Source organism: Cherax quadricarinatus, chromosome 33 (genome assembly GCF_038502225.1).
Source record: "Cherax quadricarinatus isolate ZL_2023a chromosome 33, ASM3850222v1, whole genome shotgun sequence".
NCBI classification, from domain to species: domain Eukaryota; kingdom Metazoa; phylum Arthropoda; class Malacostraca; order Decapoda; family Parastacidae; genus Cherax; species Cherax quadricarinatus.
The window spans coordinates 35,167,326-35,194,061 of record NC_091324.1 but is presented as its reverse complement, the minus strand read 5'-3'; the positions used below and the strand labels follow the sequence as shown (position 1 = coordinate 35,194,061).

At 38.3% G+C, this 26,736-nt stretch overlaps 1 protein-coding gene across 1 annotated transcript; it reads left to right on the top strand.

Moving 5' to 3' along the window:
* Positions 1 to 4,211: 4,211 nt before the first annotated feature.
* LOC128694041 (zinc finger protein 84) lies at positions 4,212 to 24,763 on the top strand. Its single transcript, XM_070091038.1, has 2 exons — positions 4,212 to 4,782; positions 22,513 to 24,763. The coding sequence occupies exon 2, from the start codon at positions 23,405 to 23,407 to the stop codon at positions 24,413 to 24,415; it is 1,011 nt and encodes a 336-aa protein (XP_069947139.1). The 5' UTR covers positions 4,212 to 4,782; positions 22,513 to 23,404; the 3' UTR covers positions 24,416 to 24,763.
* The last annotated feature ends 1,973 nt before the right edge of the window (positions 24,764 to 26,736 follow it).

Genomic DNA, 26,736 nt, shown 5'->3' with positions numbered 1-26,736 from the left:
CGCACCGAGGTGCGTGAAAGGGGAAGTGGAGAAATAAAATAAAGAAGGAACAGAAACACGAGACAGGAGAGAGAAAGACAACCCAGAGGAGAAAAGGAGAGAGGAAAGGGGAAGAGGAAGAAGAAAAAGAAGAAGAAGAAGAAAAAAAAAATGAGGATTCAGGTTAAGTCACGGGTGACTTAACCTGAATCCTCATTTTTTCTTCTTCTTCTTTTTCTTCTTCCTCTTCCCCTTTCCTCTCTCCTTTTCTCCTCTGGGTTGTCTTTCTCTCTCCTGTCTCGTGTTTCTGTTCCTTCTTTATTTTATTTCTCCACTTCCCCGACTTCGGTCCGACTTGGACCATTGACTTTGTCAATGGTCCAAGTCGGACCGAAACGTTGTCGTAAGCTTCTCTCTTTTATGTGCGGGTTATTTGTGTATCGTTCCAGTCACGGTATTGTGCCTTTTTGTTATTTAGTTATTTAGTTATTAAAATTCACCATATTTTGGTGTTTTGTGGGTCTTCAACTTGTATATGTTATAAGCATTCAGCATAGAGATATCAACAAGATGGAAAAAAAGTTTTATATACCACTTATAACTCTTGCGTACACAGTCTGCAAACCCAGTCTGCATGTCACATTTGTCCACTAAGCGCATATTGAGGTTGTAGTCCATGACAGCTGCAGGCTTTAGAATGGGCTCATTGGTCTCTCTGTTGTTCCTGCCACTGTGTACCATTTCGTTTCAGTGAACTGATGTCAATAATGTGACATCACGTTTGTCATGCCACCGAAATGCCATGATGTCATTGGCAGCAAAGGCTTGCACCTCACCTCTGCGAGTGCCAGCGTCGAACCTTGGCATATGTTTATGATTACGACGCACTGTGCCACACACGTCTGTCAAGTTCACTCGCAAGAAATCACCGAGTAAGGGGCTTTTGTACCAGTTATCAGTAAATAACATATGCCCCTTACCAAGATATGGTTCCATTATTGTTCGAACCACTTCACTAGAGATACCCAGTAACTTCATGGTATCTCTCAAAGTATTACTGCCAGTGTACACAATGATATCCAAAACTAGACCACTTCTGCAATCACACAGTACAAATAGCTTTATACCAAAGCGTTTCCTCTTGCTTAGTATATATTGCTTGAATGAGAATCTTCCTTTGAATAAAATCAAGGACTCATCAATAACAAGCTTCCTGAAGGGATAAAAATACATGCAGCACTTTTGTTTCAGGTACATAAACACATTTCTTATCTTATATAACCTGTTGCTTCTGTCAGGCCTGGTTTTGTCTGAAAAGTGTAACATACATAACAGTATCAGGAAACGATTGACACCTATAATGTCACTAAAACCTGGAGCTGTGAATCAGGCATTCTGTTGCCCAGTATGTGGTGACAGTGTGCTTATACACATGTGGCATAAGCATTATTGTGGCAAAAAAACAGGTACATCTCTGCCACAGTTGTCTCCTTCCACTTGTGTAGCTGTGATTTTGGTGAGAGAATTGTATTTGCCATGGTGTAATCACAGTATGTGTTTGTTTCCCTGACAATGATGTCCATCAGGGGTTCATCGAAGAATAACTCAAAGCAGTCCAGTTCACTGGCATTGTTCCCAAGTGGACATGATGGCTTTATTCCACTTTGTGTTTCATCAAAGTCATGGGGACTGGGAACAAACTCGTCACCGTCCTGCCAATCCCAGATGCGGTCTGCTGGTGGGGTCTGGATATTGTACCGTGGTTGTGGTTGTGCAGGTTGTGGTTGTGCAGGTTGTGGGAGTGTGGGGTCGGGTGAGGCTGGTTGTTGTGCAGAGTCAGCAGCGTGGCTAGTAGCGTGGCCCGCTGATGGTGCCACATGGCCCGTGCCACCCTCACTATCACCACCACTGCCTGCTCCCTCACTCACATCATTCATACCCATCGTTACAATATCGTCATCTTCACTATCAGGTCGTGGTGTAGGGCCATGGGATGTGCTCCCAGAGTTTCTCCTTCCCCTTGGAACAACATATGAAACACTACCAGACCGCATGCTACGCCGTACATACTGCCGCTTCACTGGGGAATATTCACCCTCACTGTCACTAGAACTGCTTTCAATGACCTTGAAATCACTATCACTATCACTGTTATCATCTGGGTGTTGTACACGACCAAATAGTTTCCTCTTTCGTCCTGGTACAGATGAACGTGAACGTGAACAAGCCGCCCCAGCACCAGAGGTGGAAGGTTGTGGGTCATCTGGGTTTTCATCACTAATTACGTTATCCTGGGCACTTTTTCCGGTAACACTCACTTCAAGACCCTGGAATTCACTGTCACTGACATTTTCATCGCTGTTAGAGCTATCACTTGGGAACAAAAGACCTCCAATCTGCTGAGGAGTGAGGAACTTCTTACCGAGAGGCATGGTGAAAATGGACTAACAAGATGGCGTTCCCACAATGCACCGCTGGGTCCCAGATTTTTTTCACAAGGTGCACACCGACCACTGAGACCCATTCTCTCTCATGTAGACCTACCAGGCCTTTCCCGCTTGATTTGAAGCCGCTAGAATTTGTGCGTATAAATACGTCAGAAACAGGGGCTCAACTGTTTACGACGTATAAATATGTCGTAAACAGTCGAAGGGTTAATGAAGCATCAGTTTGTTCAAAAAGAATGAGGTAAATATATGAGTTTGTGTAATGAATCAATCAATCAAGTTTATTCTCTATAAGGATTACAATGCAGGGTTTACAGATTTTGGTTATTGTGTGGTTTACATGTAATAAAATACTAATTACAGAGGGGGCCACTAGGACACCTAGCATGGCTAGTCATTTTGGTCAAACTTAGATTAATTCTTAACCCTAAATTATTACAAATTATGGAGTAAGTTGACTAAATACTAAGTGACTAAATACTAGTTTGTGAGTTTAGCAATGTGAATGCTTTTGTTTTGGCACAATACATAGTTTCTGTATTGGAGTATCACAGGCAAACTTATGACTAGGTAGGATTCATTATTTTAAGATTAAGATTCGTATCTCTGTGCTTATAGTCAAATGGGTGAGTGAGTGAGTGTAAGTGTGAACCACCAGGTGGTTTTTATGTAGTTAGTTGACGGGGTGTATCAGGGAGATAAGATGCTTTCTAACGGTAGTTTTGAAGGTGATGAATGTGTCTGCAGTTCTAGAGTTTTCAGGTAGGGTGTTCCAGATTTTAAGGCGAAGGTGGTCCTTGATAAGCCGTGGGGTGGACTCCATGCAAATCTCTTGGGTGGAGGATGTTTGCTGTTAACTACAACAGCGTCAGATGGCTGTTGTTGGTCATTATGGTATTGGAAGTTGGTGATGACATTGTTGGTCCACTCTTGATCTTTCCTCTATAATGTTGGTAGTAAGTAGGGTGACTTGGTCTCTTAGAGTGTTGATGGTGTCTACGGACTGGGTGTGGGTGTTGCTTTGTTGTTCCAGAGTGTCTAGTTTATGTTCTAGAGCAGTGATCTTGCTGAGGTACTGTGCATTGGAAGCTTTTAGTTCCTGCATTTCCTGAGTTAGTTTGGTGATTGTTTGGTTCTGAATCGTAAGGAGTTTAGCTATTTCTGGGTCGGTAATCTTCTTAACATCAAATCCAAGGAAGGCGTTATCTTGGACTGTGGTGGCAGCCATGTTTGCTGTTGTCTGTCGTGTGTTGTGGTGATGAAGGTGGGTGATGAGAGTCGTGTCCTGGCTGGCAGTACGAGAAGTTTTCCTCGTGATATTACTGGTCTCACCTTTGATGTTAGGAGTCCTTAGCTGGTTACTGGATCTTCTTTTATTGCTCTGACCCTTGTCCATTGACTGCAGCTTTGGATGAATAGTAGGCGATGGGTGATGGGTGAATGTTATTGGGTATCACTTCAGTGGCAGCGGGGCAAGAGGTGGTAATACGAGTCCTATTAGTTGGTAATTTGCATACTTTTGGGTGATTTCTGTAGTTGATTTATATCATTCTGGGTATCCACACATGTTAGTGTTATGTGGGTTTTGATTAGGCCATCACTGGGCTGCTGGGAACCTCACGTAGAAGTAAAAATAGAGGACAAGGTTCCTGTTGCCCCTTGCCGCTGCCACGTAAACAAGGATGTCATATCACTGATTTACTGACATACTTGACTGACTAATTTGACTGACTTATTGACAGACTTACTTGACTGACTGACTAACTGACTGACTTGACTGATTTATTTATTTATTTATTTATTTATTTATAATTTGAGCACACTTACAGAGGTACAAAAAAAATACAGATAAGAGCAGCATGCCAAAGCCACTTATACTATGCATAGCATTACGGGCTGGCTTAAAATTAACTTAAGATTAACTAAGCAATGATGAAATCAGTGAAAAACATTAATGTAAACTGATTACTATAAAGCACAAGTGAGTATTACAAAGACAGGTCATATGGTTGCATGCATTGTTATTGACTGACTTATTGACTGACTGACTTACTGACTTGACTTTACTGACGTACCCACTTAAAATTAAACTTTTTCACTGAAAAGAACCCTGGCAAATCTAGAAGCAGTGCTCTGAAATGGTGTCTAGAACTGCTGATGATACCTTACCGTCAGCTGTATAATGTACTGCAGGGTAAAATATCCCAGAAATCCATTACAGAATTTATTCAGGCTCCAGTACAACCATCGACCTTAGTACTAGAACCTCTACCATCCACCTCAGCCCAGTAGGACCACAACATAACTCTCCACACTCTTCACAATCATCCACAAACACCAGCATCCACAATTTAAGGTAAGAAATACTATTATTTCTGTTACATTTGTAGTCTTAATCAGTAAAAACAACATAATACATCACTTACTCACCGAAAACCAAATAAATACTGAATAACTGAACCTTATAAATTGTATATCTTAAATGTTTCTCACAATTATATCACATAAATGTTAAACCTAAGACTCAATCTAACTTTGTTATTTTTTAAATACACTACCTAACAGAATACTCCATTCTACTGAATGTACAGCAATGCATGCAACCATATGACCTGTCTTTGTAGTGCTTTATTGTTATCTGTTTACAATAATGTTTTATCACTGATTACATCATTGCTTAGCTAATCTTAAGTTAATTTTAAGCCTGCCCATAATGCTATGCATACAAGTGGCTTTGGCATGCTGCTCTTACCTGTATTTTTTTGTACCTCTGTATGTATGTTCAAATTATTAAATAAAATAAATAAATAAGATCTGGAGGTATAAAAAAAAAGTTGTCTAGCTTTTTGGGGGGTTCCGAGGAATGTAACCCTATTTTCCCCATAAGTTCTTCTTTCAGGAACGTAACTACCATGTAATATAACGGTCTACCGAGGTTGAAACTGGCAATAAGTTTTGAAGAAAAAATTAAGTGGCCAAAATAGGTGGGAATGGTAGCAAATAAACATGGGTGTTTGTTATGCTAGGTAACACTAGGTTACAGTTAGAGGTGTGCCAAAGTATCAGCATCAGCTATTTTTATGGTATTGGCCTAAAAATGAGCATCAGTATCAGTGGGTATTGGGTATTTTTCATTATTGGTATCAGCCTAAAATAGAGTATTGGTATCTACAATCTGGTATTGGCCCATTACTAGTTACATTATGTTAATAAATTAGACACATGTGTAGCCCTTGGATATTTTTATTGTGGATACATTTTGCCTCACAGTGGCTTCATCAGTCCAGTACCAAGACAAATGGTGAAGATTAGAAGGACTTTGAGGTAATCAGTCCCTCATCTTGGGATCTTAATAGAGGGAATTCTATTCTTGCCTAAACTTATAGGTATCACCTACTTCCACCTGTGGATTTGTCTAGAGTGACACTGGCTACAACTGCTTCACTTCACCTGTCTGCAGTATAAAACACACTTCTTCATGCATATGCTGTTTTCTTATCAAGATTGATGGACTAATTACATCGACTCCAGGCTAAGGGTCTGATTACCTCAAACTCCTGATCTTCTCCTTTCTTCTTTATATTGGACTGATGAAGCCACTGTGTGGCATAATCTTTCCACAATAAAGATACCCAAGTGTTGTACATGTGTCTAATTTATCAACTTATCAGTTCTCTGAACTGACAATACAGCCTCTCCTCACTTAACGATGGAGTTCCGTTCCTAAGACCACATCAGTAAGTGAATTCGTCGCTAAGTGAGAAGTATACTATAATGGTAGTGGGTTTGTGTCAGCCATCTTTGATATTGTTTTATGTCACCTTTGTGCCATTTATAACATTTCTGGTATATTTGTAAATGTTTATACAGTAGTGTACTGTATAATGTAATAAACAGAATAGAGGAAATCAGCTCTAATATTCATTATTTAGATATACATACTGGTCAGACAGCCCATTGTAAGTCCGAGTCGTGGGTAAATGAGTATGTCGCTAAGTGAGGAGAGGCTGTGCTTTAAAAAGACATAATTATTTTTAACCCTTTCAGGGTCCGTCCCGTAGATCTACGGCTTTACATTAAGGGTCCAAACTGTAGATCTACGCCAAAATTCTAGCGCCGTCAAATTTAGCGTGAGAAGGCTGGTAGGCCTACATCTGAGAGAATGGGTCTGGGTGGTCAGTGTGCACACTATAGAAAAAACCTGGATGCCCGCATGGCATTGTGGGAACACTGCCAAAGTAGCTTTGTTCATCATACCTGGCGACAAGGAAGCTCTATACCATATAGTACAAAGTACCATATGGTACCCTGTAACATATGATATGTACCATATGGTCAACAGGACATGTTGGTGGCAGCAGGCACCAGCCAAGACTGAGTGAGTGGCGACGCAAGCTAGCTACTGACTCAGCAGTTTCCAAGACAAAGCGCTCTGTCATCTACCTCAAGTAACGTGTCGAGTTCCTGTACATTTGTAAATATATAATAGAACATTACTAATATACAACATTTTTGCATATTTTTGTTGTAAACAATTATTGTAAACAAAATAATGATGAAAATATTAGTGTGTTTATTGTGTTGAATACAACAGTACTATATAGCACCATATGGTACAATGCACCATATGGTACCATTGCACCATATGGTACCTTTGTATCATATGATACCATTGTACCAAATGGTGCTATTGTACCATATTCTACCATATGGTACCATTGTATCATATGGTACCATTGTATCATATGGTACCATTGTATCATATGGTGCCATTGTACCATATGGTGCCATTGTACCATATGGTACAATTGTACCATATGGTACAATTGTACCATATGGTATCATTGCACCCTATGGCACTATTGTACCATATGGTACCATTGTATTCAACACAATAACCGCACTAATATTTTCATCATTTTGTTTACAATAAACTTGTAAACAAGTTTTGTAAGCAATATAATGATAAGCAAATTAGTTCAGTTATTGTGTTGAATACAATGAGTGTACACTAATACAATATACATTATACTGGTCTCACAGGCCACAAATGTTACTAGAAAAAGAAAAAAAATTAGAAAAGAAAAGAAAAAAGTATAAAAAACGTGAAATAAAAAGATGTAATTTTGCGGAAGTCACTGATGTTGTTGCCACTGGGTCATTTTGGGTCAATTTCCTGCCGCTGTATCTCGGTTAGTACTGATCAGAATTTTTTTTTATTACCTTCACAAAAATATTATCTTTAATTGTGTTAGGAAAAATTTTTTTTTTTTTTTTTTTTTTTTTTTTTTTTTTTTTTTTTTTCAAAATTTCTTGGACACCGGGGCACCACTTCAGATTTTGACCTTGGACCCTGAAAGGGTTAATATGATGCACAGTGACTGCACACACCCATTCTCTCATGTCTAGGCAACTCAGGCTTATCGTAGCAATGTTGAATGTATGATAAATAAAACGTATTTATTCGTTTGGGGCACTAGCGGTAAAAATGTATGTATACGTTTGGACCATTTATGAGTTAAAACGATGAAATTTGAACACTACAATTTTGAAGCATTACGATTTTACAATAGAACATTTTAAACAATTTACAATATGAAGTACAGTGGAACCTCAAAAATCGAACTGCTCCCAACTCAATCAATTATGTAAGTGTATTTTTGTAAGTGCTTTTATAAGTGTATTTTTGAGGGTCTGAAATGGACTAATCTAATTTACTTTATTCCTGATGGTAATAAATTCGTTCGTTAGCGGCACTTGAACAGCCTTCTGGACCGAAGAAAGTTCGATATTTGAGGTTCCACTGTATTACAATTTAGTATTCAAAACAATGAAATTTGAATATCCAGTTTCTGAAGTAATGAGTACAAGGTTGAGCAGTCTTTAGCACAATATTCAGTATTGAAATTGAGACATCAGTGGTACTTTTTGTGTTGCTTTTGAGTAAATGGTAGGTATTAAGTACAGCTTAATTTGGGGTGATGAGGAGATTTCTAAGTAGGACCTTCAAATTAATTTGCAGGCAGTGGCCCTTAAGTGTTCTGGTAATGAATTCCAGATCTTCAAGCATAAATATCATGAAGTTTGGGGTGATATGGCATACTTTTTCTCATGACGTTTTGTTGTATTTCAGTATATGAAAGCTGGAACAATGCATCATAGTTTATGAAAGCTTTTCTTCTTTTTTTGAATCACCCAACTTCTGTTTGAGAGATGGCCGTTGTGTTATAAGAATGAATGTTACATCAAAGTGTTGTGAGGAGCTAAGGTTACATGTATTCCTTATTCCTTATTATTATTATTGCTTTGGAAAAGGCATATGATAGGGTGGATGGGGGGGGGGGGAATGTGGCAGATGTTGCAAATGTATGGAATAGGAGAGAGGTTATTGAAAGTGATGAAAAGTTTTTACGAGGATAGTGAGGCTCAGGTTAGAGTATGTAGGCTAGAGGGAGATTATTTCCCAGTAAAAGTAGGCCTTAGACAGGGATGTGTGATGTCACCATGGTTGTTCAATATACAGTGGAACCTCTACTTACTAGTTTAATCCGTTCCGTGACCTTGCTCGCATCTGGATTTGCTCGTTTGCAGATTCAGTTTTCCTGATTTAAATTAAACGAAATGGAATTAATTCATTCCAGTGGAATTCCAGGCATGACAAAATACTTCAATAATTTACCTAATATCAACTCTGTGCCTTATTTATCTATCACAATTCCTCTAATATGACATAAACAATGTTAATAACATAGAAACATGATATATACAGTAGAATGAATAAAATACATGTCATTACATATGTGGCTAATGGTGTTGACAGCGGCCATTGTTGTTGGGGTTTATAGGGACACCACGGCGGCCATTCCTGCTCCTTACTACATGTTTAGAGAACCTAGGATAACCCAAAAAAGTCAGAGTGTGACTTACAATTGCTGCACTCTTAATGCTACACTTAATTGCTACACTCTTAATGCTACACTTAATTGCTACACTCTTAATGCTACACTCAGTTACTACACTCTTAACCCTTTGGGGGTCAGCAGGTCCTCTCAGAGACTTGTTCTCAGGGTCGGCCAAATTTAAAAAAAAAATTATTTTTTCTTTTGAAAAGATAGAGAATCTTTTCCTGATCATAATGACACCAAAAGTATGAAATTTGATGGAAAACTTCCGTAATTATGCTCTCGCGAAGTTAGCGGTCTCGACGATGTTTACGCATCGGCGATTTTGCCCACTTTGAGCCTTATTTTCGGCAAATTCTAGTGTACTAGTCAACAAAAATCATAAAAATTTCGCTAGAACTTCATTTTTTCTATCGAATGAGTACAAGAAACCACTCATTTACCGATTTCAACTATCCAATAAAGTGGTCAGAATTTAGCAATTTTGCCAATTTCACACAAATTTCAAAAGATGCCAGTTTCCGAATAGGGTCCAGAATAAACAAGAAAGATATTCCTGGCACTAAAATAATAAGTTCTCTGTTCGTTAGTCACATCCCCAGGCCCCTCTTATATTTCTTTGGCTTTCCACTTTGAATTTTTATTCTTACAAAAAAAATAAGATTTACTGTTATGCAGACTACTGCATTAGTATAGAAATGGTATAAATAATATCAGTGCACTTGTGAAAGAATATTAGACTCACCAGTTGATGTGTATTGGACGCTTGGCATGATTTGTTTACTTTTGAACTTTGGTAAAAATCGAACATTTCTGCTACTTTGAGCTCAATTTCAAGGTACTTTTCTTTGTAAAACCAGTCAGAATCATCTCAATTTCTGTAATATGTCATCCATTCTATAAAGTGAGACCAAGAAAACTAGAATACAATAATAAATACCATACGAAAATACAGCGCAAAGTCGCTGTTTTAATCCAAAAACACGGTCAAAGTTCTTTTTTTCTCATTACGCACTGTGTGCTGCAGGATTTTTTTTATGCTGTGCTCACTGACCACATAGACCCATTCTTTCATATGTAGGCCTGCCAGCTTTCTCTCACTAGATTTGAGGGCGCTAGAATTTAGGTGTACTAGTACGTCTAAAATCCTGGGTCGTAAGACGTACTAGTACGTCCGAAACCCCCAAAGGGTTAATGCTACACTTAGTCACTGAATCCTTCTGCTTTACTATTGTATGTATCATAAAGTGGTATGCTGGTACTGCCTGGCCAAGTCCTTAACCCTCCTCCTAGTTTGTTTATCTATGATTTCCTGCTTTAATTCCATGGAAATCATCCTCTGTTTCTTCTCAGCGCTGTCCTTTACACTTGCTTTCTTAGGACCCATGGTTAGAAACAAGAAATTTCACAAAATAACTGCACGAAATGTAAGGAAAATTGGAGAATTCCCTCCACCGCGAGTGGAGTGGACTGCCATCTCGTGGTGGCCTTCGGAAACTCACCGCTGCTTCATGATGTCTGCCACTGCTGCTTCATGTTGTCTGCCACTGCTGCTTCATGATGTCTGTCACTGCTGCTTCATGATGTCTGCCACTGCTACCTCATGATGTCTGTCACTGCTGCTTCATGTTATCAGCCACTGCTGCTTCATGTTGTCTGCCACTGCTACCTCATGATGTCTGCCACTGCTGCTTCATGTTATCAGCCACTGCTGCTTCATGTTGTCTGCCACTGCTACCTCATGATGTCTGTCACTGCTGCTTCATGATGTCTGCCACTGCTACCTCGTGATATCTGCTCCCACTTTTGCTAGTGTGTTGAAGAGCTTTCCAATATGTGAAGGCTGAGGGCAGTGCCGATCAGACAGGTATTAGACGGTGACATCATTTGTTTACTCTTGAACATCGCCAAAGAATTGAACATTTCTGCTACTTTGAGCTCAATTAGCTGTACCAATCAAAATCATATCTATTTTTGTAATATATCTTCCATCCTGTCAAATGAGAAAAAAACGAAAATACAACCATAAAAACCATACGAAAATATACCACTAAGGGGAGGCTAATGGCTGAGAAGTGAACTCCGTTGTCTATTGTCCGATTTCTTTCTTGTTTGGTGTATGTTAAGAAGCATCTTTCCACCATACATAGCCCAGGTTTCAATAAGATAGTCGAACAAACAACTGACACGCAGTTCCCTAGATGAAGATCAAGAGCCCTTCACCAGCGTCAAGGAACCTCCCTTGAGGCCCACTCGCATCTGGAAATTTTGCTCGTGTCTGGAAGCAAAAAATCAATTGAGCGACTGCTCGTATCTGGAAAAACTCACACATGGATGCACTCGTAAGTAGAGGTTCCACTGTATTTATAGATGGAGTTGTAAGAGAAGTGAATGCTCGGGTGTTGGCAAGAGGTGTGGGGTTAAAAGATAAAGAATCTAACACAAAGTGGGAGTTGTCACAGTTGCTCTTTGCTGATGACACTCTGCTTTTGGGAGATTCTGAAGAGAAGTTGCAGAGGTTGATTGATAAGTTTGGCAGGGTATGCAAAAGAAGGAAATTAAAAATGAATATAGGAAAGAGTAAGGTGATGAAGATAAACCTAGGTAACGGAAGATTGGATATCAGATTGGAATGAGAGAGTATGGAGGAGGTGAATGTGTTCAGATATCTGGGAGTGGTCATGTCAGCAGATGGATCTATGAAGGATGAGGTGAATCATAGAATTTGCAAGGGGAAAAAGGTGAGTGGTGCACTGAGGAGTCTGTGGAGACAAAGAACTTTATCTGTGAAAGCAAAGAGAGGGATATATGAGAGTATAGTCGTACCAATGCTCTTGTATGGGTGTGAGGCATGGGTTGTCAATGTTGCAACAAGCAGAAGGCTGGAGGCAGTGGAGATGTCATGTCTGAAGGAAATGCATAGTGTGAATATACTGCAGAGAATCTGTAGTTTGGAGATTAGGAGGAGGTATGGGTATACGAAAACTATTATCCATAGTGCTGAGGAGGGGTTATTGAGATGGTTTAGACATGTAGAGAGGATGGAATGAAATAGAATGACTTCGAGAATGCATAAATCTGCAGTGGAGGGAAGGCAGGGTAGGGGTGTGCGAGTGGCTTGGACTTTCAGCAAGCATGCACGAGCATGTTAGAAGTGAATGAATACAAATGGTTTTTAGGACTTGATGTACTGTTGGAGTGTAAGCAAGGTAACATTTATGAAGGGATTCAGGGAAACAGGCAGGCCAGACTTGATTCCTGGAGATGGGAAGCACAGTGCCAGCACTCTGAAGGAGGGGTGTTAATGTTGCAGTTTTATAACTGTAGTGTAAGCATGCCTCTGGCAAGACAGTGATGGAGTGAATGATGGTGGAAGTTTTTCTTTTTCAGGCCACCCTGCCTTGGTGGGAAACGGCCGATGTGTTAAAAAAAAAAACATTTGCCTTTATAACAGGCATCACATACAACTATAGCTGCATCATTGAGGCCAGGGTCCCTTATTCAAATTCATATTCATTTATTTCTTTGCAAGTAATACATTGAGATTATATTTTTACAATAATGGGTTGCAGTGCAAAGAGAGCTTTTATTATGCCTAGGCATTATGGGCTGACTTAATTTAATGGCTTACTGACTACTTACCACTAAAGAAATTATCATAGTTGTACAGTTCTATTATTTATAAGTGAATCTGATTTCTACAAACCAAAGGATATATTCATGATTCAGGAGTAGTTTTCAGTAGTTTATAGTAATTTACAGTATGAGACTGCTACAATTTAGTGAAGGGCAATACTAGTTTTGGTAGGTATGTATACTTCTATTTGGTAATTTGTCAATATAAAAGCTTGGTTGTCTAGTCATGAAGTTTTAAGATTTAGGGAATTGGTAGATTTATTGGTAATGTTAAATACTGAGTATTGAGTATTTAGTCTAGGGTGATTAAGTGGCTTTTGAGAAGAGTTTTAAATTGATTTTCAGACTGGGTTACTTTGGTATTTTCTGGTAATGAATTCTAAATTTTGGGGCCCTTTATGTGCATAGTTTTTACACATTGTGATATGGACACAGGGTACATCAAAAAGAGATCTGTCTTGTGTTATGGTTGTGTGTCCTGTTAAGATTGATGAGGAAAAGTTTGAGTGGAGGGTTTATGTTTGCGTATATTGTTCTGTGTGTGTAGTAGGCACATGAATAAGTATGGATGTTCTTAACGGTGAGCAGTTTTAGATTTTTGAATATTGGTGGAGTATGCTGTCGGGAGTGGGAATTTGTTATCATTCTGACTGCTGCCTTTTGCTGGGTTATTAGTGGTCTTAGGTGATTTAATGTTGTTGACCCCCATGCACAAATTCCATATGTGAGATAAGGATAGATGAGTGCAAGGAGAGCTGATTGTGGAACATAGTATTGTATCTTTGATAGTATGCCTACAGTCTTGGAGATTTTCTTGGTTACTTGTTGTATATGTGTCTGGAACTTGAGGCTACTGTCAAGGTAGATTCCTAGGAATTTTCCCTCTGAGTCTTGTGATGGGTGATCCATTTAGCGTTATGTTAAGTGGAACATTTGCAGCTTTGTTTCCAAACTGAATGAAGTAGGTTTTGTCAGTATTCAGTGTAAGTTTATTAGTCATCACCCAGGCAGATATTTTATGAAATTCGGCAATGACTGTGTTGACGAGTATGACTGGGTTTGGGTGAGAGAAGACGTATGTAATGTCATCTGCAAATAATATGGGCTTTAGAAGCTGTGATGCATTCGGTAGGTCATTGATGTAGATGAGTGGTCCAAGGACGCTTTCCTGTGGGACTCCAACTGTGATTGGTTGTGTGGAAGAGTTTGCACCATTTGTGTACACATATTGGCTTCTGTTGCTAAGGTATGACTTTAGGTAGTTGAGGGAGTGACCTCTTATACCATAGTGTGTTAATTTAGTGTAGCAGTTCATGGTCGACTGTATCAAAAGCTTTACGTAAATCAATGAAAATTCCCAGGGGGACTTCTTTCTTTTCGAGAGCGGTATATATTAGTTCTAGCATGTGTATGATAGCATCATTTGTGCTTTTATTATTCCTGAATCCAAACTGACAGGGGTTTAGTAGGTTATGTGAGACGAGGTAGGAATAAATCCATCTATGAATTAATTTTTAAAAGATTTTAGAGTGGAGTGGTAAGTTAGATATTGGTCTATAGTTATTCAAGTCAGCTTGGTCACCTCCTTTGTGTATCGGAGTGACCCCTTGCTATTTTGAGAACTGTTGGGAAGGTGGAGGATTCAATGGATTTGTTAAAGAGTGTTGCAGTAATTGGTGAAAATACTTGAGAAGCTTTTTTGTACATAAAAGTTGGCAAGTTGTTTATGTCTCCTGCCTTGTTTTTAAGGGTGTTGATAAGCAAAACTTCTGTTGGGTTGGTTGGAGCTAGGAATAGTGTGTTCAGGTAGGTGCTCGTGAGGTAGTCAGATGGACAGGTGCTTGAGTTTGGGATTTTGCTTGCTAGGTTCTTTCCTATTGTAGAGAAGAAAACATTGAATTTGTTTGCTGTTTCAGTTGGTGGGAGCAGGGATTTGTCTGATTTTGTTAATTTGATTGTTTTGTTTTTTGGTATCTTTTTAGTTCCAAGAATTTCAGATAGTTTTTTCCAGGTCTTTTTCATATCACCTTTGAAGGTTTGTAGTCTGTTTTCATAATACAATTTTTTAGACCTTCTTGTGAGGCTGGTAAGAGCTGACGAGTAATGTTTTGACTGGTCTCTAGTTATTTGGCCCATTCTGTACTGTTTTTCATATTGGTGCTTTGTGTTAATGGATTTACGGATGCTGGGTGTTAGCCACGGACTATTCAGTCTCTTAGCTGTGATCTGTTTAGTTTTTCTAGGGCAATGTTTGTTTTAGAGGTAATGGGCTTCTTTTTTAGAAAATTATTTATACATTCATTCAAATCTGTGTATGTTTCGAGCTCATTTTGCCAGTCAATGTTATTCATAGCTGCTATAAAGTTATTTACAGCTGTCTCGTTATGTAGTCTGAAGGTAACCTTAGTAATGTCTTGGGACAATTTACCTAGATTGGTTATAAGAAAGGTAGGGTAGTGGTCTGTGGTGTTGTCTGTGATTATGCCTGATTTTAAAGGGGATATATTGTTAGTCCAGATGTGGTCTATTAAAGAGACACTGGTCTCGGTGATTCTTGTAGGTTTAGATATTGTTGGTAGTAACAAGCAGTTGCTCATAGTGTTTGTGAATTTGATTATTTCTGGGTCCTGGTCATGTAGTAGATTTATGTTGAAATCTCCTGTTAGTACTAGGTGGTCTTTGTTCATGTGTGCATCAGTTATCAAGTTTCCTAATTTTTCACGAAAGTGTAAATGTTTGACTGTGGTACTTTGTAGATGTTTATAACTGTGATGGGTTTTTGCAGGTCTTTTGATTTAAATTTAGCCATGATATATTCACCATGCTCATCCCTTGTGCAAGATTTATAGATACATTCAAGTTGATTTGAGTAGTATATAGTTGTTCCACCCCCTAGCTGGTCTGTCCTACAGTTGTGTATGGCTGAGTAACCAGGAATGGCATAGATATCTGTAATACCAGGTTTTAGCCAGGTTTCTGTGAGTGTAATGATTGAGAGACTGAAATGAAGGGAATTGAGTAATGCTGTGAGGTTGTCATAATGTTTGGTCAAGGATCTGACATTGTAATTAAGGATAGTTATGTTATTGTTTGCTCTGAGTAATGTCTTTGCTTGATCTGCTGTATAATAATTACATGTAGCAGTCCAATGTCATAAGCTCAGCTCACTTAGATAAGATGTGAGTGTAAATTTTGGCCTAGATATGAGAGAATGAGTCAGTGCAGTGAGTGTGCACACTATAAAAACAAATCCTGTGCCAGGTAGTGCATGATGGGAAAAGTAAAACTCTGACCATATGAATTGTATAAAATAGCAACTTTGTGGTGTTTCCTGAGATGGTTTTCCCCTCTTTTTGTTGGCTGTTATTTGTTATTCTTTGACTGAACAGATAACGTACTACTGAAATATACATTATTTTCATTGGTTTCCACACCTAAAATAGTTTGAAATTGAGCTCAATGTAAGCAGAAATGTTTGATTTTTGCTGATTTTTCTTGAGGACAGGTAAGGCCTCTTACAACCTCTGGTTTGCTTTATGGATTTTTAATAGGTCTGATTCAATTATTGGGACACCATTAATCATATTCAATTATTGGGACACCATAAATCATATTCAATTATTGGGCCACCATAAATCATATTCAATTATTGGGACACCATAAATCATATTCAATTATTGGGACACCATAAATCATATTCAACTATTGGGACACCATAAATCATATTCAATTATTGGGACACCATAAATCATATACAATTATTGGGACACCATAAACCTAGCACTGGACAAACACCTAAAGTCGGTACCTGACCAGCTGGGCTGTGGCTCGTACGTTGGTGTGCGTGCAGCCAGCAGTAACAGCCTGATTGATCAGGCTCTGATCCACCAGGAGGCCTGGCCACAGACCGGGCCGCGGGGGCGTAGACCCCCGGAACTCTCTCCAGGTAAACTCCAGGTAGATATGATAGAATGGATCTGTGTGGTAAGTGTACACCATATAAAATAAATCCTGCAGCATGCAGTGCATAATGAGGAAAAAGAACCTGTGATTGTGTTTTTGGATTAAAACAGCGAATTTGCGGTGTTTTTCATATGGTTTTTATTGTTGTATTCATAGTTTCTTGGTCTCATTTAATAAATTGGAAGATATATTACAGAAATAGAGATGATTTTGATTAGTTTTAATACAGAAAATAGCTTGAAATTGAGCTCAAAGTAGCGGAAATTTTCGATTTTTGCCGATGTTCAAGAGTAAACAAATGATGTCATGAATCCATTACACATCGGCTGATGGATCTAATAACGTTCACGAATGCACTGATATTATTTTTACAGATATTACAATACAGTGGTACCTCGAGTTACGAACTTAATTCATTCCAGAAGGCTGTTCGAGTGCTGATACTGAATGAATTTGTTCCCATAAGGAATAATGTAAATTAGATTAGTCAGTTTCAGACCCCTAAAAATACACTTACAAAAGCACTTACAAAAATACACTTACATAATTGTTCAAGTTGGGAGCCGTTTGAAACTCGAGGTACCATAATAGTAAATCTTCTATTTTTTGGTGTGAATAAAAATTCTTTGTTAATAAAAAATCAAAATGGAATTCATCTGTAAAGCCTGGAAATGTAACTAATAAACAGAGGAAATGTTATTTTAGTGCCAGGAATGGCTGCATTGTTTATTATCCAAAAACAAAACAATCAAACTAACAAAATCAGATGAACCCCTACTCATACCTACTGAAACAGCAAACAGACTCAATGTTTTCTTCTCCACCATAGGAAAAAAACAAACGAACAAAATCCCAAGCATAAACACCCATCCATCAGACTACCTCATAGGAACCTACCCAAATACTCTATTCCTAGCTCCAGCCAATCCCATAGAAGGTACGCTCATCATAAACACCCTTAAAAACAAGGCAGGAGACATAAACAACTTGCCTACTTTTATGTACAAAAGAGCTTCTTAAGTATTGTCACCAATTATTTCAACGATTTTTAACAAATCCATTGAATCATCTACCTTCCCAACAATCCTCAAAATAGTGAGGGTCACTCCAATCCACAAAGGAGGTGACCAAGCTGACTTGAATAACAATAGACCAATATCTAACTTACCACTGCTCTCTAAAATCTTTGAAAAATTAATTCATAGACGGATCTATTCCTACCTCGTCTCACACAACATATTTAACCCTTTCAGGGTCCGTCCTGTAGATCTACGGCTTTACGTTCAGGGTCCAAACCGTAGATCTACGTCATGAGTTCAGCTCACTCTGATAAACTGAGTGGTACATTTGGGCCTAGATATGAGAGAATACATCTATGTGGTATGTGTGCACCACATAAAACAAATCCTTCAGCACACTGTGTATAATGAGAGAAAAAAAACTGAAATCATGACTTTTCGATTAAAACAGCAACTTTGCAGTGTTTTTTCGTGTGTTTTTTGTAGTTGTATTTGCATTTTCTTGATCTCATTTGATAGAATGGAAGACATATTACAGAAATAGAGATGATTTTGATTGGTTTTAGCACTGGAAATGGCTTGAAACTGAGCTTAAAGTAGCGGAAATGTTAAATTTTTGCCAATATTCAAGAGTAAACAAACGACCTCACACGTCTAATACACGCCAGCTGGTGGGTCTAACATACATTCACAAATATGGTGATGACATTTATACAATTATTACAGTATTGCATAACAGTAAATCTTCTATTTTTTGGTGTGAAAAAAATTCATTATGTGAGTAAAAAATCAAAATGGAATTTATTTGTAAAGCCTCAAAACGTAACTAATGAACAGAGGAAATGTTAGTTTAGTTCCAGGAATACCTACATTGTTTATTCTGGACCCTATTTTGAAATAGGAATATTTTGAACTTTGTGTTAAATTGGCCAAATTAACAATTTCCGATCACTTTATTTTGTAGTTGAAACAGTTGACTTGGCGATTTCTTGTGCTCAATCGATAGAATAGAAGTAATACTAGTGAAATAGCTAAGAATTTGGTTGACTGGAATAATGTAATTGGCCTAAAATGGGAGTCAAAATCGGCAAAATCGCCAATTTGTAAATATCGCTGACACATCAAAATTCACGAGAGCATAATTTTGTCAATTTTCCATCAAATTTCGTACTTTTTGTTTTATTACCTTCACAAAAAGATTCTCTACCATTTTATAAGAAAAAATAACAATTATTTTTTTTTAAATTCTTGGACACTGGGGCACCACTTCAGATTTGGGCCTTGGACCCTGAAGGGGTTAACCCTTGTCAGTTTGGATTCAGGAATAATAAAAGCACGAATGATGCTATCATACACATGCTAGAACTAATATATACCGCACTTGAAAAGAAAGAAGTCCCGCTGGGCATTTTCATCGACTTACGTAAAGCTTTTGATACAGTCAACCATGAACTGCTGTACTCCAAATTAATGCACTATGGGATCAGAGGCCACTCCCTCAGCTACCTAAAATCATACCTTAGTAACAGAACAATATATGTATGCAAATGATGCAAACTCTTTCACCCAACCAATCACAGTAGGAGACCCACAAGGAAGTGTCCTTGGACTACTCCTCTTTCCATCTACATCAATGATCTACCGAATGCATCACAGCTAGTCAAACCCATATAATTTGCAGATGACACTACATATGTCTTTTCCCACCCAAACACAGTCATACTAGCAAACACAGTCAATGCCGAATTGCAGAAAATATCTGCCTGGATGATGACTAATAAACTTACCCTGAATACTGATAAAACCTATTTCATTCAGTTTGGAAACAAAGCTGCAAATGATCCAATTAACATAACGCTAAATGGATCATCAGTCATAAGACTCACAGAGGGAAAATTCCTAGGTATCCACCTTGGCAGTAACCTTAAGTACCGGACACACATACAGCAAATCACCAAGAAAATCTCCAAGACTATAGGCATACTATCAAAGATAAGGTACTACATTCCACAATCAGCTCTCCTGGCACTGTACCATTCACTCATATACCCTTATCTTACATATGGAATTTGTGCATGGGGATCAACAACATCCAGTCACCTAAAACCCCTCATAACCCAGCGAAAGGCAGCAGTAAGAATGATAAATTCCCACTCCCACCAGCATACTCCTCCAATTTTCAGAAGTTTGAATCTGCTCACCATTGAGAACATCCATACTTATTCATGTGCCTACTACATACACAGAACAGTTCATGCAAATATAAACCCTTCACTTGAACTTCTCTTCACCAACCTAAACAGGACACACGACCACAACACAAGACACAGATCTCTTTTTGATACACCTCGTGTCCATATCACAATGTGTAAAAACTTTATGCACATAAAGGGCCCCAAAATATGGAATTCATTACCTGAAGATATTAAAGTAACCCAGTTTGAAAATGAGTTTAAGACTCTTCTCAAAAGCCACTTAATCACCCTAGACTAAACGCTAAATACTCAGTACACACATACTCACTTATGTACTCCCGCATCATAACTTCAGCAATCACTTTGAACCTTTTATCCATTGTTGACAGGAATATAATTGAATCATTGGTTTCACAAAAAGCATTTTAGAATATATGAATGTATCTTTTGTCTTATATAAATTAGATTCACTTATAATTAATAATCTACTGTACAACTATGAAATAATTACTATCCTACTGTACTATGATATAATCCTTAGTGTTTAGTAGTCTGTAAGCCAATAATGTTAAGTTGGCCCATAATGCCTAGGCATAATAGAGGCTCTCTTTACATTGCAACCCACTATTGTAAATACAAAATCTCAATGTACTGTTTGCAAAGACATAAAATAAATAAATAAATAAGCTCTGGACCCTATTTTGAAATTGGAATATTTTAAACTTTGTGTAAAATTAGCCAAATTACCAATTTCTGATCGCCTTATTGGGTAGTTGAAATAGTTGATTGGGCAGTTTCTTGTGTTCAATCGATAAAATAGAAGTGATATTAGTGAAATAGCTAAGAATTTGGTCGGTTGGAAATGTAATTGGCCTAAAATAGGAGTCAAAGTGGGCAGAATTGACAATGCATAAATATCGCTGATGCAGTAAAATTCGCGAGTGTAATCTTCTCAGTTTTCCATCAAATTTCATACTTTTCATTTTATTACCTTTAAAAAAAGATTCTCTACCATTTCATAAGAAAAATAACAAAAACTTTTTTTGAAATTTCTTGGACCCATGTGGACAAGGTGTAGAACTATGGCCTGGACCTTCAAAGGGTTAAAATAGTATTCAAAATGAGCGAAATCACTGGTGCAAAAATATTGCTCAGACCGCTGACTTTGCTCTTGTGTAATTTTGTAAGTTTTCTGTCAAATTTTGTGCTTTTGGTGTCATTACCTTCAGAAAAAATTTCTCTAATTTTAGAAGTAAAATTATTTTTTTTATAGTCGACACAGAGAGCAATATTAACCCTTTCAGGTTCCAGAGGCCAAATTTCAAAGTGTGCACCAGGGTCCAAGAATTTTAAAAAAATAATTTTGTTATTTTTTATTATAAAATGGTAGAGAATCTTTTTCTGAAGGTAATAAAACAAAAAGTACGAAATTTGATGGAAAATTGACGAAAGTATGCTCTCGCGAATTTTGATATGTCGGCAATTACAGTATTCCAGTCAACCAAATTCTTAGCCATTTCACTAGTATTACTTCTATTCTATCAATTGAGCACTGTTCTATCAATTGTCAACTGTTTCAACAACAAAATAAAGTGACCGGAAATTGGCAATTTGGCCAATTTAATGCAAAGTTCAAAATATTCCAATTTCAAAATAGGGTCCAGAATAAACAATGCAGGCATTCCTGGCACTAAACTAACATTTCCTCTGTTCATTAGTTACGTTTTCAGGTTTTACAAATGAATTCCATTTTGATTTTTTATTCACATAATGAATTTTTATTCAAACCAAAAAATAGAAGATTTACTGTTATGCAATACTGTAATAATTGTATAAATAATATCACCACATTTGTGAATGTATATCATACCCTCCAGTTTACTCTTGAACATCAGCAAAAATTTAACATTTCTGCTACTTTGAGCTCAGTTTCATGCCATTTCCAGTACTAAAACCAATCAAAATCATCTCAATTTCTGTAGTATATCTTCCATTCTATAAAAAACATATGAAAAAGCACTGCAAATTCGCTGTTTTAATTGAAAATTACGGTCTCATTTTTTCTCTCTCATTATGCACTGTGTGCTGCAGGATTTGTTTTATGTGGTGCACACATACCACATAGATGTATTCTCTCATATCTGGGCCCAAATTTACTGCTCACAGCTTATCAAAGTGAGCTGAGCTCATGGCGTAGATCTACGGTTTGGACCCTGAACGTAAAGCTGTAGATCTACGGCACGGACCCTGAAAGGGTTAAGAGAGCTAAAGAGTGTCATGATCCTAACAGTGTGCTTATAACAAGAGAATTACGTGCTTTTATATTAAGTTTGATTCAAGTAATGTTAATGTTTCTTCTTTCCTCTTTCAGCTGCTACTGTTCTTGCTGTCACAAGAAGCATTATTCTTGCAGCTACCCCATGTGCTCAGTATATCATAGCTGCCATCGCTGAGGTACAACACTGCCTCATGCGTTCAGTACATTGTAGCTGGCATCATTGAGGTGCAACATTGCCTTGTGTGTTCAGTACATTGTAGCTGCCATCACTGATGTGCAACATTGCCTTGCATGTTCAGTACATTGTAGCTGCCATCACTGAAGTACAACACTGCCTTGTGTGTTCAGTACATTGTAGCTGGCATCACTGAAGTACAACACTGCTTCAGGTGTTCAGTAAATGTTTCAGTTCTCCCATGCAAGGTTGCCTTAAACCTCCTGGTGTTTTCAGTGAGGCTGGACAATTTTGACACCTTTTTTTTATAGACCTACCAACTTGATTTTTGAATATTATTAATGGATTCTTGCAATTGTTTATAGGTTTATGAATTTTTTATAGTGACAAATTCTTGAGCAACTTTTTATCTTTTTGGGAATGTTTTGTGACTTGTAATGGTTAAATTAAATAATATGCACTATTTTAAATTCATTTAGTGTGTTTGACACATTGACACTCTTCTTTCAGTAAAATTTTCATTAATTTTAAATTTTTTTTCCCAATTTTATTTTTCATTCAATATGCATAAAAATATCAAGGTATGTTATTGGTGTTATTAAAAACTACAATAAAATCAGTGACTCTTTTATTGAATCAAAATTTTCTTGAAAGTTAGCATTAAGAACAAAATAATTGTGACCCTATAGAAGATAAACAACACTGATGTTGTTTATAAAATATATATATAAAATATCACACATATTGTAATTAGATATGTGAGCAGGAATCACATTAGTGTTGTTTATAAGTAAGTATTGTAGTAACACAATGAGTGTTGACAAACCTGAGAAACCTTTTACGTGTCCAAAGTGTTTAAATGATTTTTCAGATCAATGTGATCTTGTGAGACACCTGAGAACACACGAAGGAGAGAAACCACATCAGTGTTTAGAGTGTGTTAAAGGGTTTTCAGAACAAGACGACTTAATAAATCACATGAAATCTCATGAAAAAGACAAGAAACATCAGTGTAATATATGTCTAAAAGATTTTACAGAAAAAATTAATCTAGATACCCACTTAAAATCGCATGCAAAAAAGAAGCCATTTCAGTGTTCAATATGTCTAAAAGATTTTGTAAGGAAAAGTCATCTAGTAACACATATTAGAAGTCATACAGGAGAGAGACCATATCAGTGTTCAGTGTGTCAGAAAGACTTTGCACGAAGAGGTGTTTTAATAACACACATGAAAATACATACAGGAGAGAAAATACTTACAGTTGATAGACCGCACCAGTGTCCAGAGTGTCATAAAGACTTTACACAAAGAAATTACCTGATTACACACATGAGATCTCATACAGGAGAGAAACCATATCCGTGTGCAGAGTGTGGGAAGGGGTTTTCAAAAAAATCTGTTCTCGTAAGACACTTGAGAATTCATACTGGAGAGAAACCATATCAGTGTTCAGAATGTGCAAAAGATTTTAAACAAAAAAATGAGTTAGTACAACACATGAGAGTTCATACTGGGGAGAAACCATATCAATGTGAAGTGTGTTTTAAGGAGTTTTCACAAAAAAATCACCTAGAAGTACACATGAGAACTCACACAGGAGCAAAACCATATCAGTGTACAGTGTGTCTGAAGGACTTTTCACAAAAAAATAATTTGACAAATCACATGAAAACTCACACAGGAGAGAAACCATATCATTGTTCAGTGTGTGGTAAAGACTTTAAACGACACAGTGATCTAGTAAGACATACCAAAACTCATAAAACAGAGACATTATCACTGGTAAAAGTGTGTAAAGAGATTTTCACAAAAAAATAATCAGTGAAAGGCAAAATTCCTATAGAGAAGTTGCCATACTAGCAGTGTGTTTGTGTACCTCACTCATAACCTGCTCCCAGGTACTCTGATACTCAGTATGTCTTGTAACATGCAGCTCCCAGGTGCTCTGACACTCAGTATGTCTTGTAACATGCAGCTCCCAGGTGCTCTGACACTCAGTATGTCTGGTAACATGCAGCTCCCAGGTACTCTGACACGCAGTATGTCTTGTAACATGCAGCTCCCAGGTACTCTGTCACTCAGTTTGTCTTGTAACATGCAGCTCCCAGGTACTCTGACACTCACTCAGTATGTCTTGTAACATGCAGCTCCCAGGTGCTCTGACACTCAGTTTGTCTTGTAACATGCAGCTCCCAGGTACTCTGACACTCAGTTTGTCTTGTAACATGCAGCTCCCAGGTACTCTGACACTCAGTATGTCTTGTAACATGCAGCTCCCAGGTACTCTGACACTCAGTATGTCTTGTAACATGCAGCTCCCAGGTACTCTGACACTCAGTATGTCTTGTAACATGCAGCTCCCAGGTACTCTGACACTCAGTATGTCTTGTAACATGCAGCTCCCAGGTACTCTGACACTCAGTATGTCTTGTAACATGCAGCTCCCAGGTACTCTGATACTCAGTATGTCTTGTAACATGCAGCTCCCAGGTGCTCTGACACTCAGTATGTCTTGTAACATGCAGCTCCCAGGTACTCTGATACTCAGTATGTCTTGTAACATGCAGCTCCCAGGTACTCTGATACTCAGTATGTCTTGTAACATGCAGCTCCCAGGTGCTCTGACACTCAGTATGTCTTGTAACATGCAGCTCCCAGGTGCTCTGACACTCAGTATGTCTTGTAACATGCAGCTCCCAGGTACTCTGATACTCAGTATGTCTTGTAACATGCAGCTCCCAGGTACTCTGATACTCAGTATGTCTTGTAACATGCAGCTCCCAGGTGCTCTGACACTCAGTATGTCTTGTAACATGCAGCTCCCAGGTACTCTGATACTCAGTTTGTCTTGTAACATGCAGCTCCCAGGTGCTCTAACACTCAGTATGTCTTGTAACATGCAGCTCCCAGGTGCTCTGACACTCAGTATGTCTTGTAACATGCAGCTCCCAGGTGCTCTGACACTCAGTATATCCTGTAACATGCAGCTCCCAGGTGCTCTGATACTCAGTATGTCTTGTAACATGCAGCTCCCAGGTGCTCTGACACTCACTCAGCATGTCTTGTAACATGCAGCTCCCAGGTGCTCTGACACTCACTCAGTATGTCTTGTAACATGCAGCTCCCAGGTGCTCTGACACTCACTCAGTATGTCTTGTAACATGCAGCTCCCAGGTGCTCTGACACTCACTCAGTATGTCTTGTAACATGCAGCTCCCAGGTGCTCTGACACTCACTCAGCATGTCTTGTAACATGCAGCTCCCAGGTGCTCTGACACTCAGTATGTCTTGTAACATGCAGCTCCCAGGTACTCTGACACTTATTATATCTTACAACATGCACCCGACTCACAAGCACATTGCAAACTATGTAGCAACTCCTTTCTCACAGTTTGGCATTTAGACGTAGGTTGTAGCTTTTATATGAAATTACTGGAACCTCAGCGGAGGTTTTAACCGATGTGCATTGTTTTAGTTTTAATTTTAATTTTAATTGGATAGGGGGCAATGTGGCAGATGTTGCAAGTGTATGGTGTAGGAGGTAGGTTACTGAGAGCAGTGAAGAGTTTTTACGAGGATAGTGTGGCTCAAGTTAGAGTATGTAGGAAAGAGGGAAATTATTTCCCAGTAAAAGTAGGTCTTAGACAAGGATGTGTGATGTCACCGTGGTTGTTTAATATATTTATAGATGGGGTTGTAAGAGAAGTAAATGCAAGGGTCTTGGCAAGAGGCGTGGAGTTAAAAGATAAAGAATCACACACAAAGTGGGAGTTGTCACAGCTGCTCTTTGCTGATGACACTGTGCTCTTGGGAGATTCTGAAGAGAAGTTGCAGAGATTGGTGGATGAATTTGGTAGGGTGTGCAAAAGAAGAAAATTAAAGGTGAATACAGGAAAGAGTAAGGTTATGAGGATAACAAAAAGATTAGGTGATGAAAGATTGAATATCAGATTGGAGGGAGAGAGTATGGAGGAGGTGAATGTATTCAGATATTTGGGAGTGGATGTGTCAGCGGATGGGTCTATGAAAGATGAGGTGAATCATAGAATTGATGAGGGGAAAAGAGTGAGTGGTGCACTTAGGAGTCTGTGGAGACAAAGAACTTTGTCCTTGGAGGCAAAGAGGGGAATGTATGAGAG

Bases quoted from the DNA above. Each gene is read 5' to 3' on its own strand.
- LOC128694041 (XM_070091038.1), top strand. From the start codon at position 23,405: ATGAGTGTTGACAAACCTGAGAAACCTTTTACGTGTCCAAAGTGTTTA.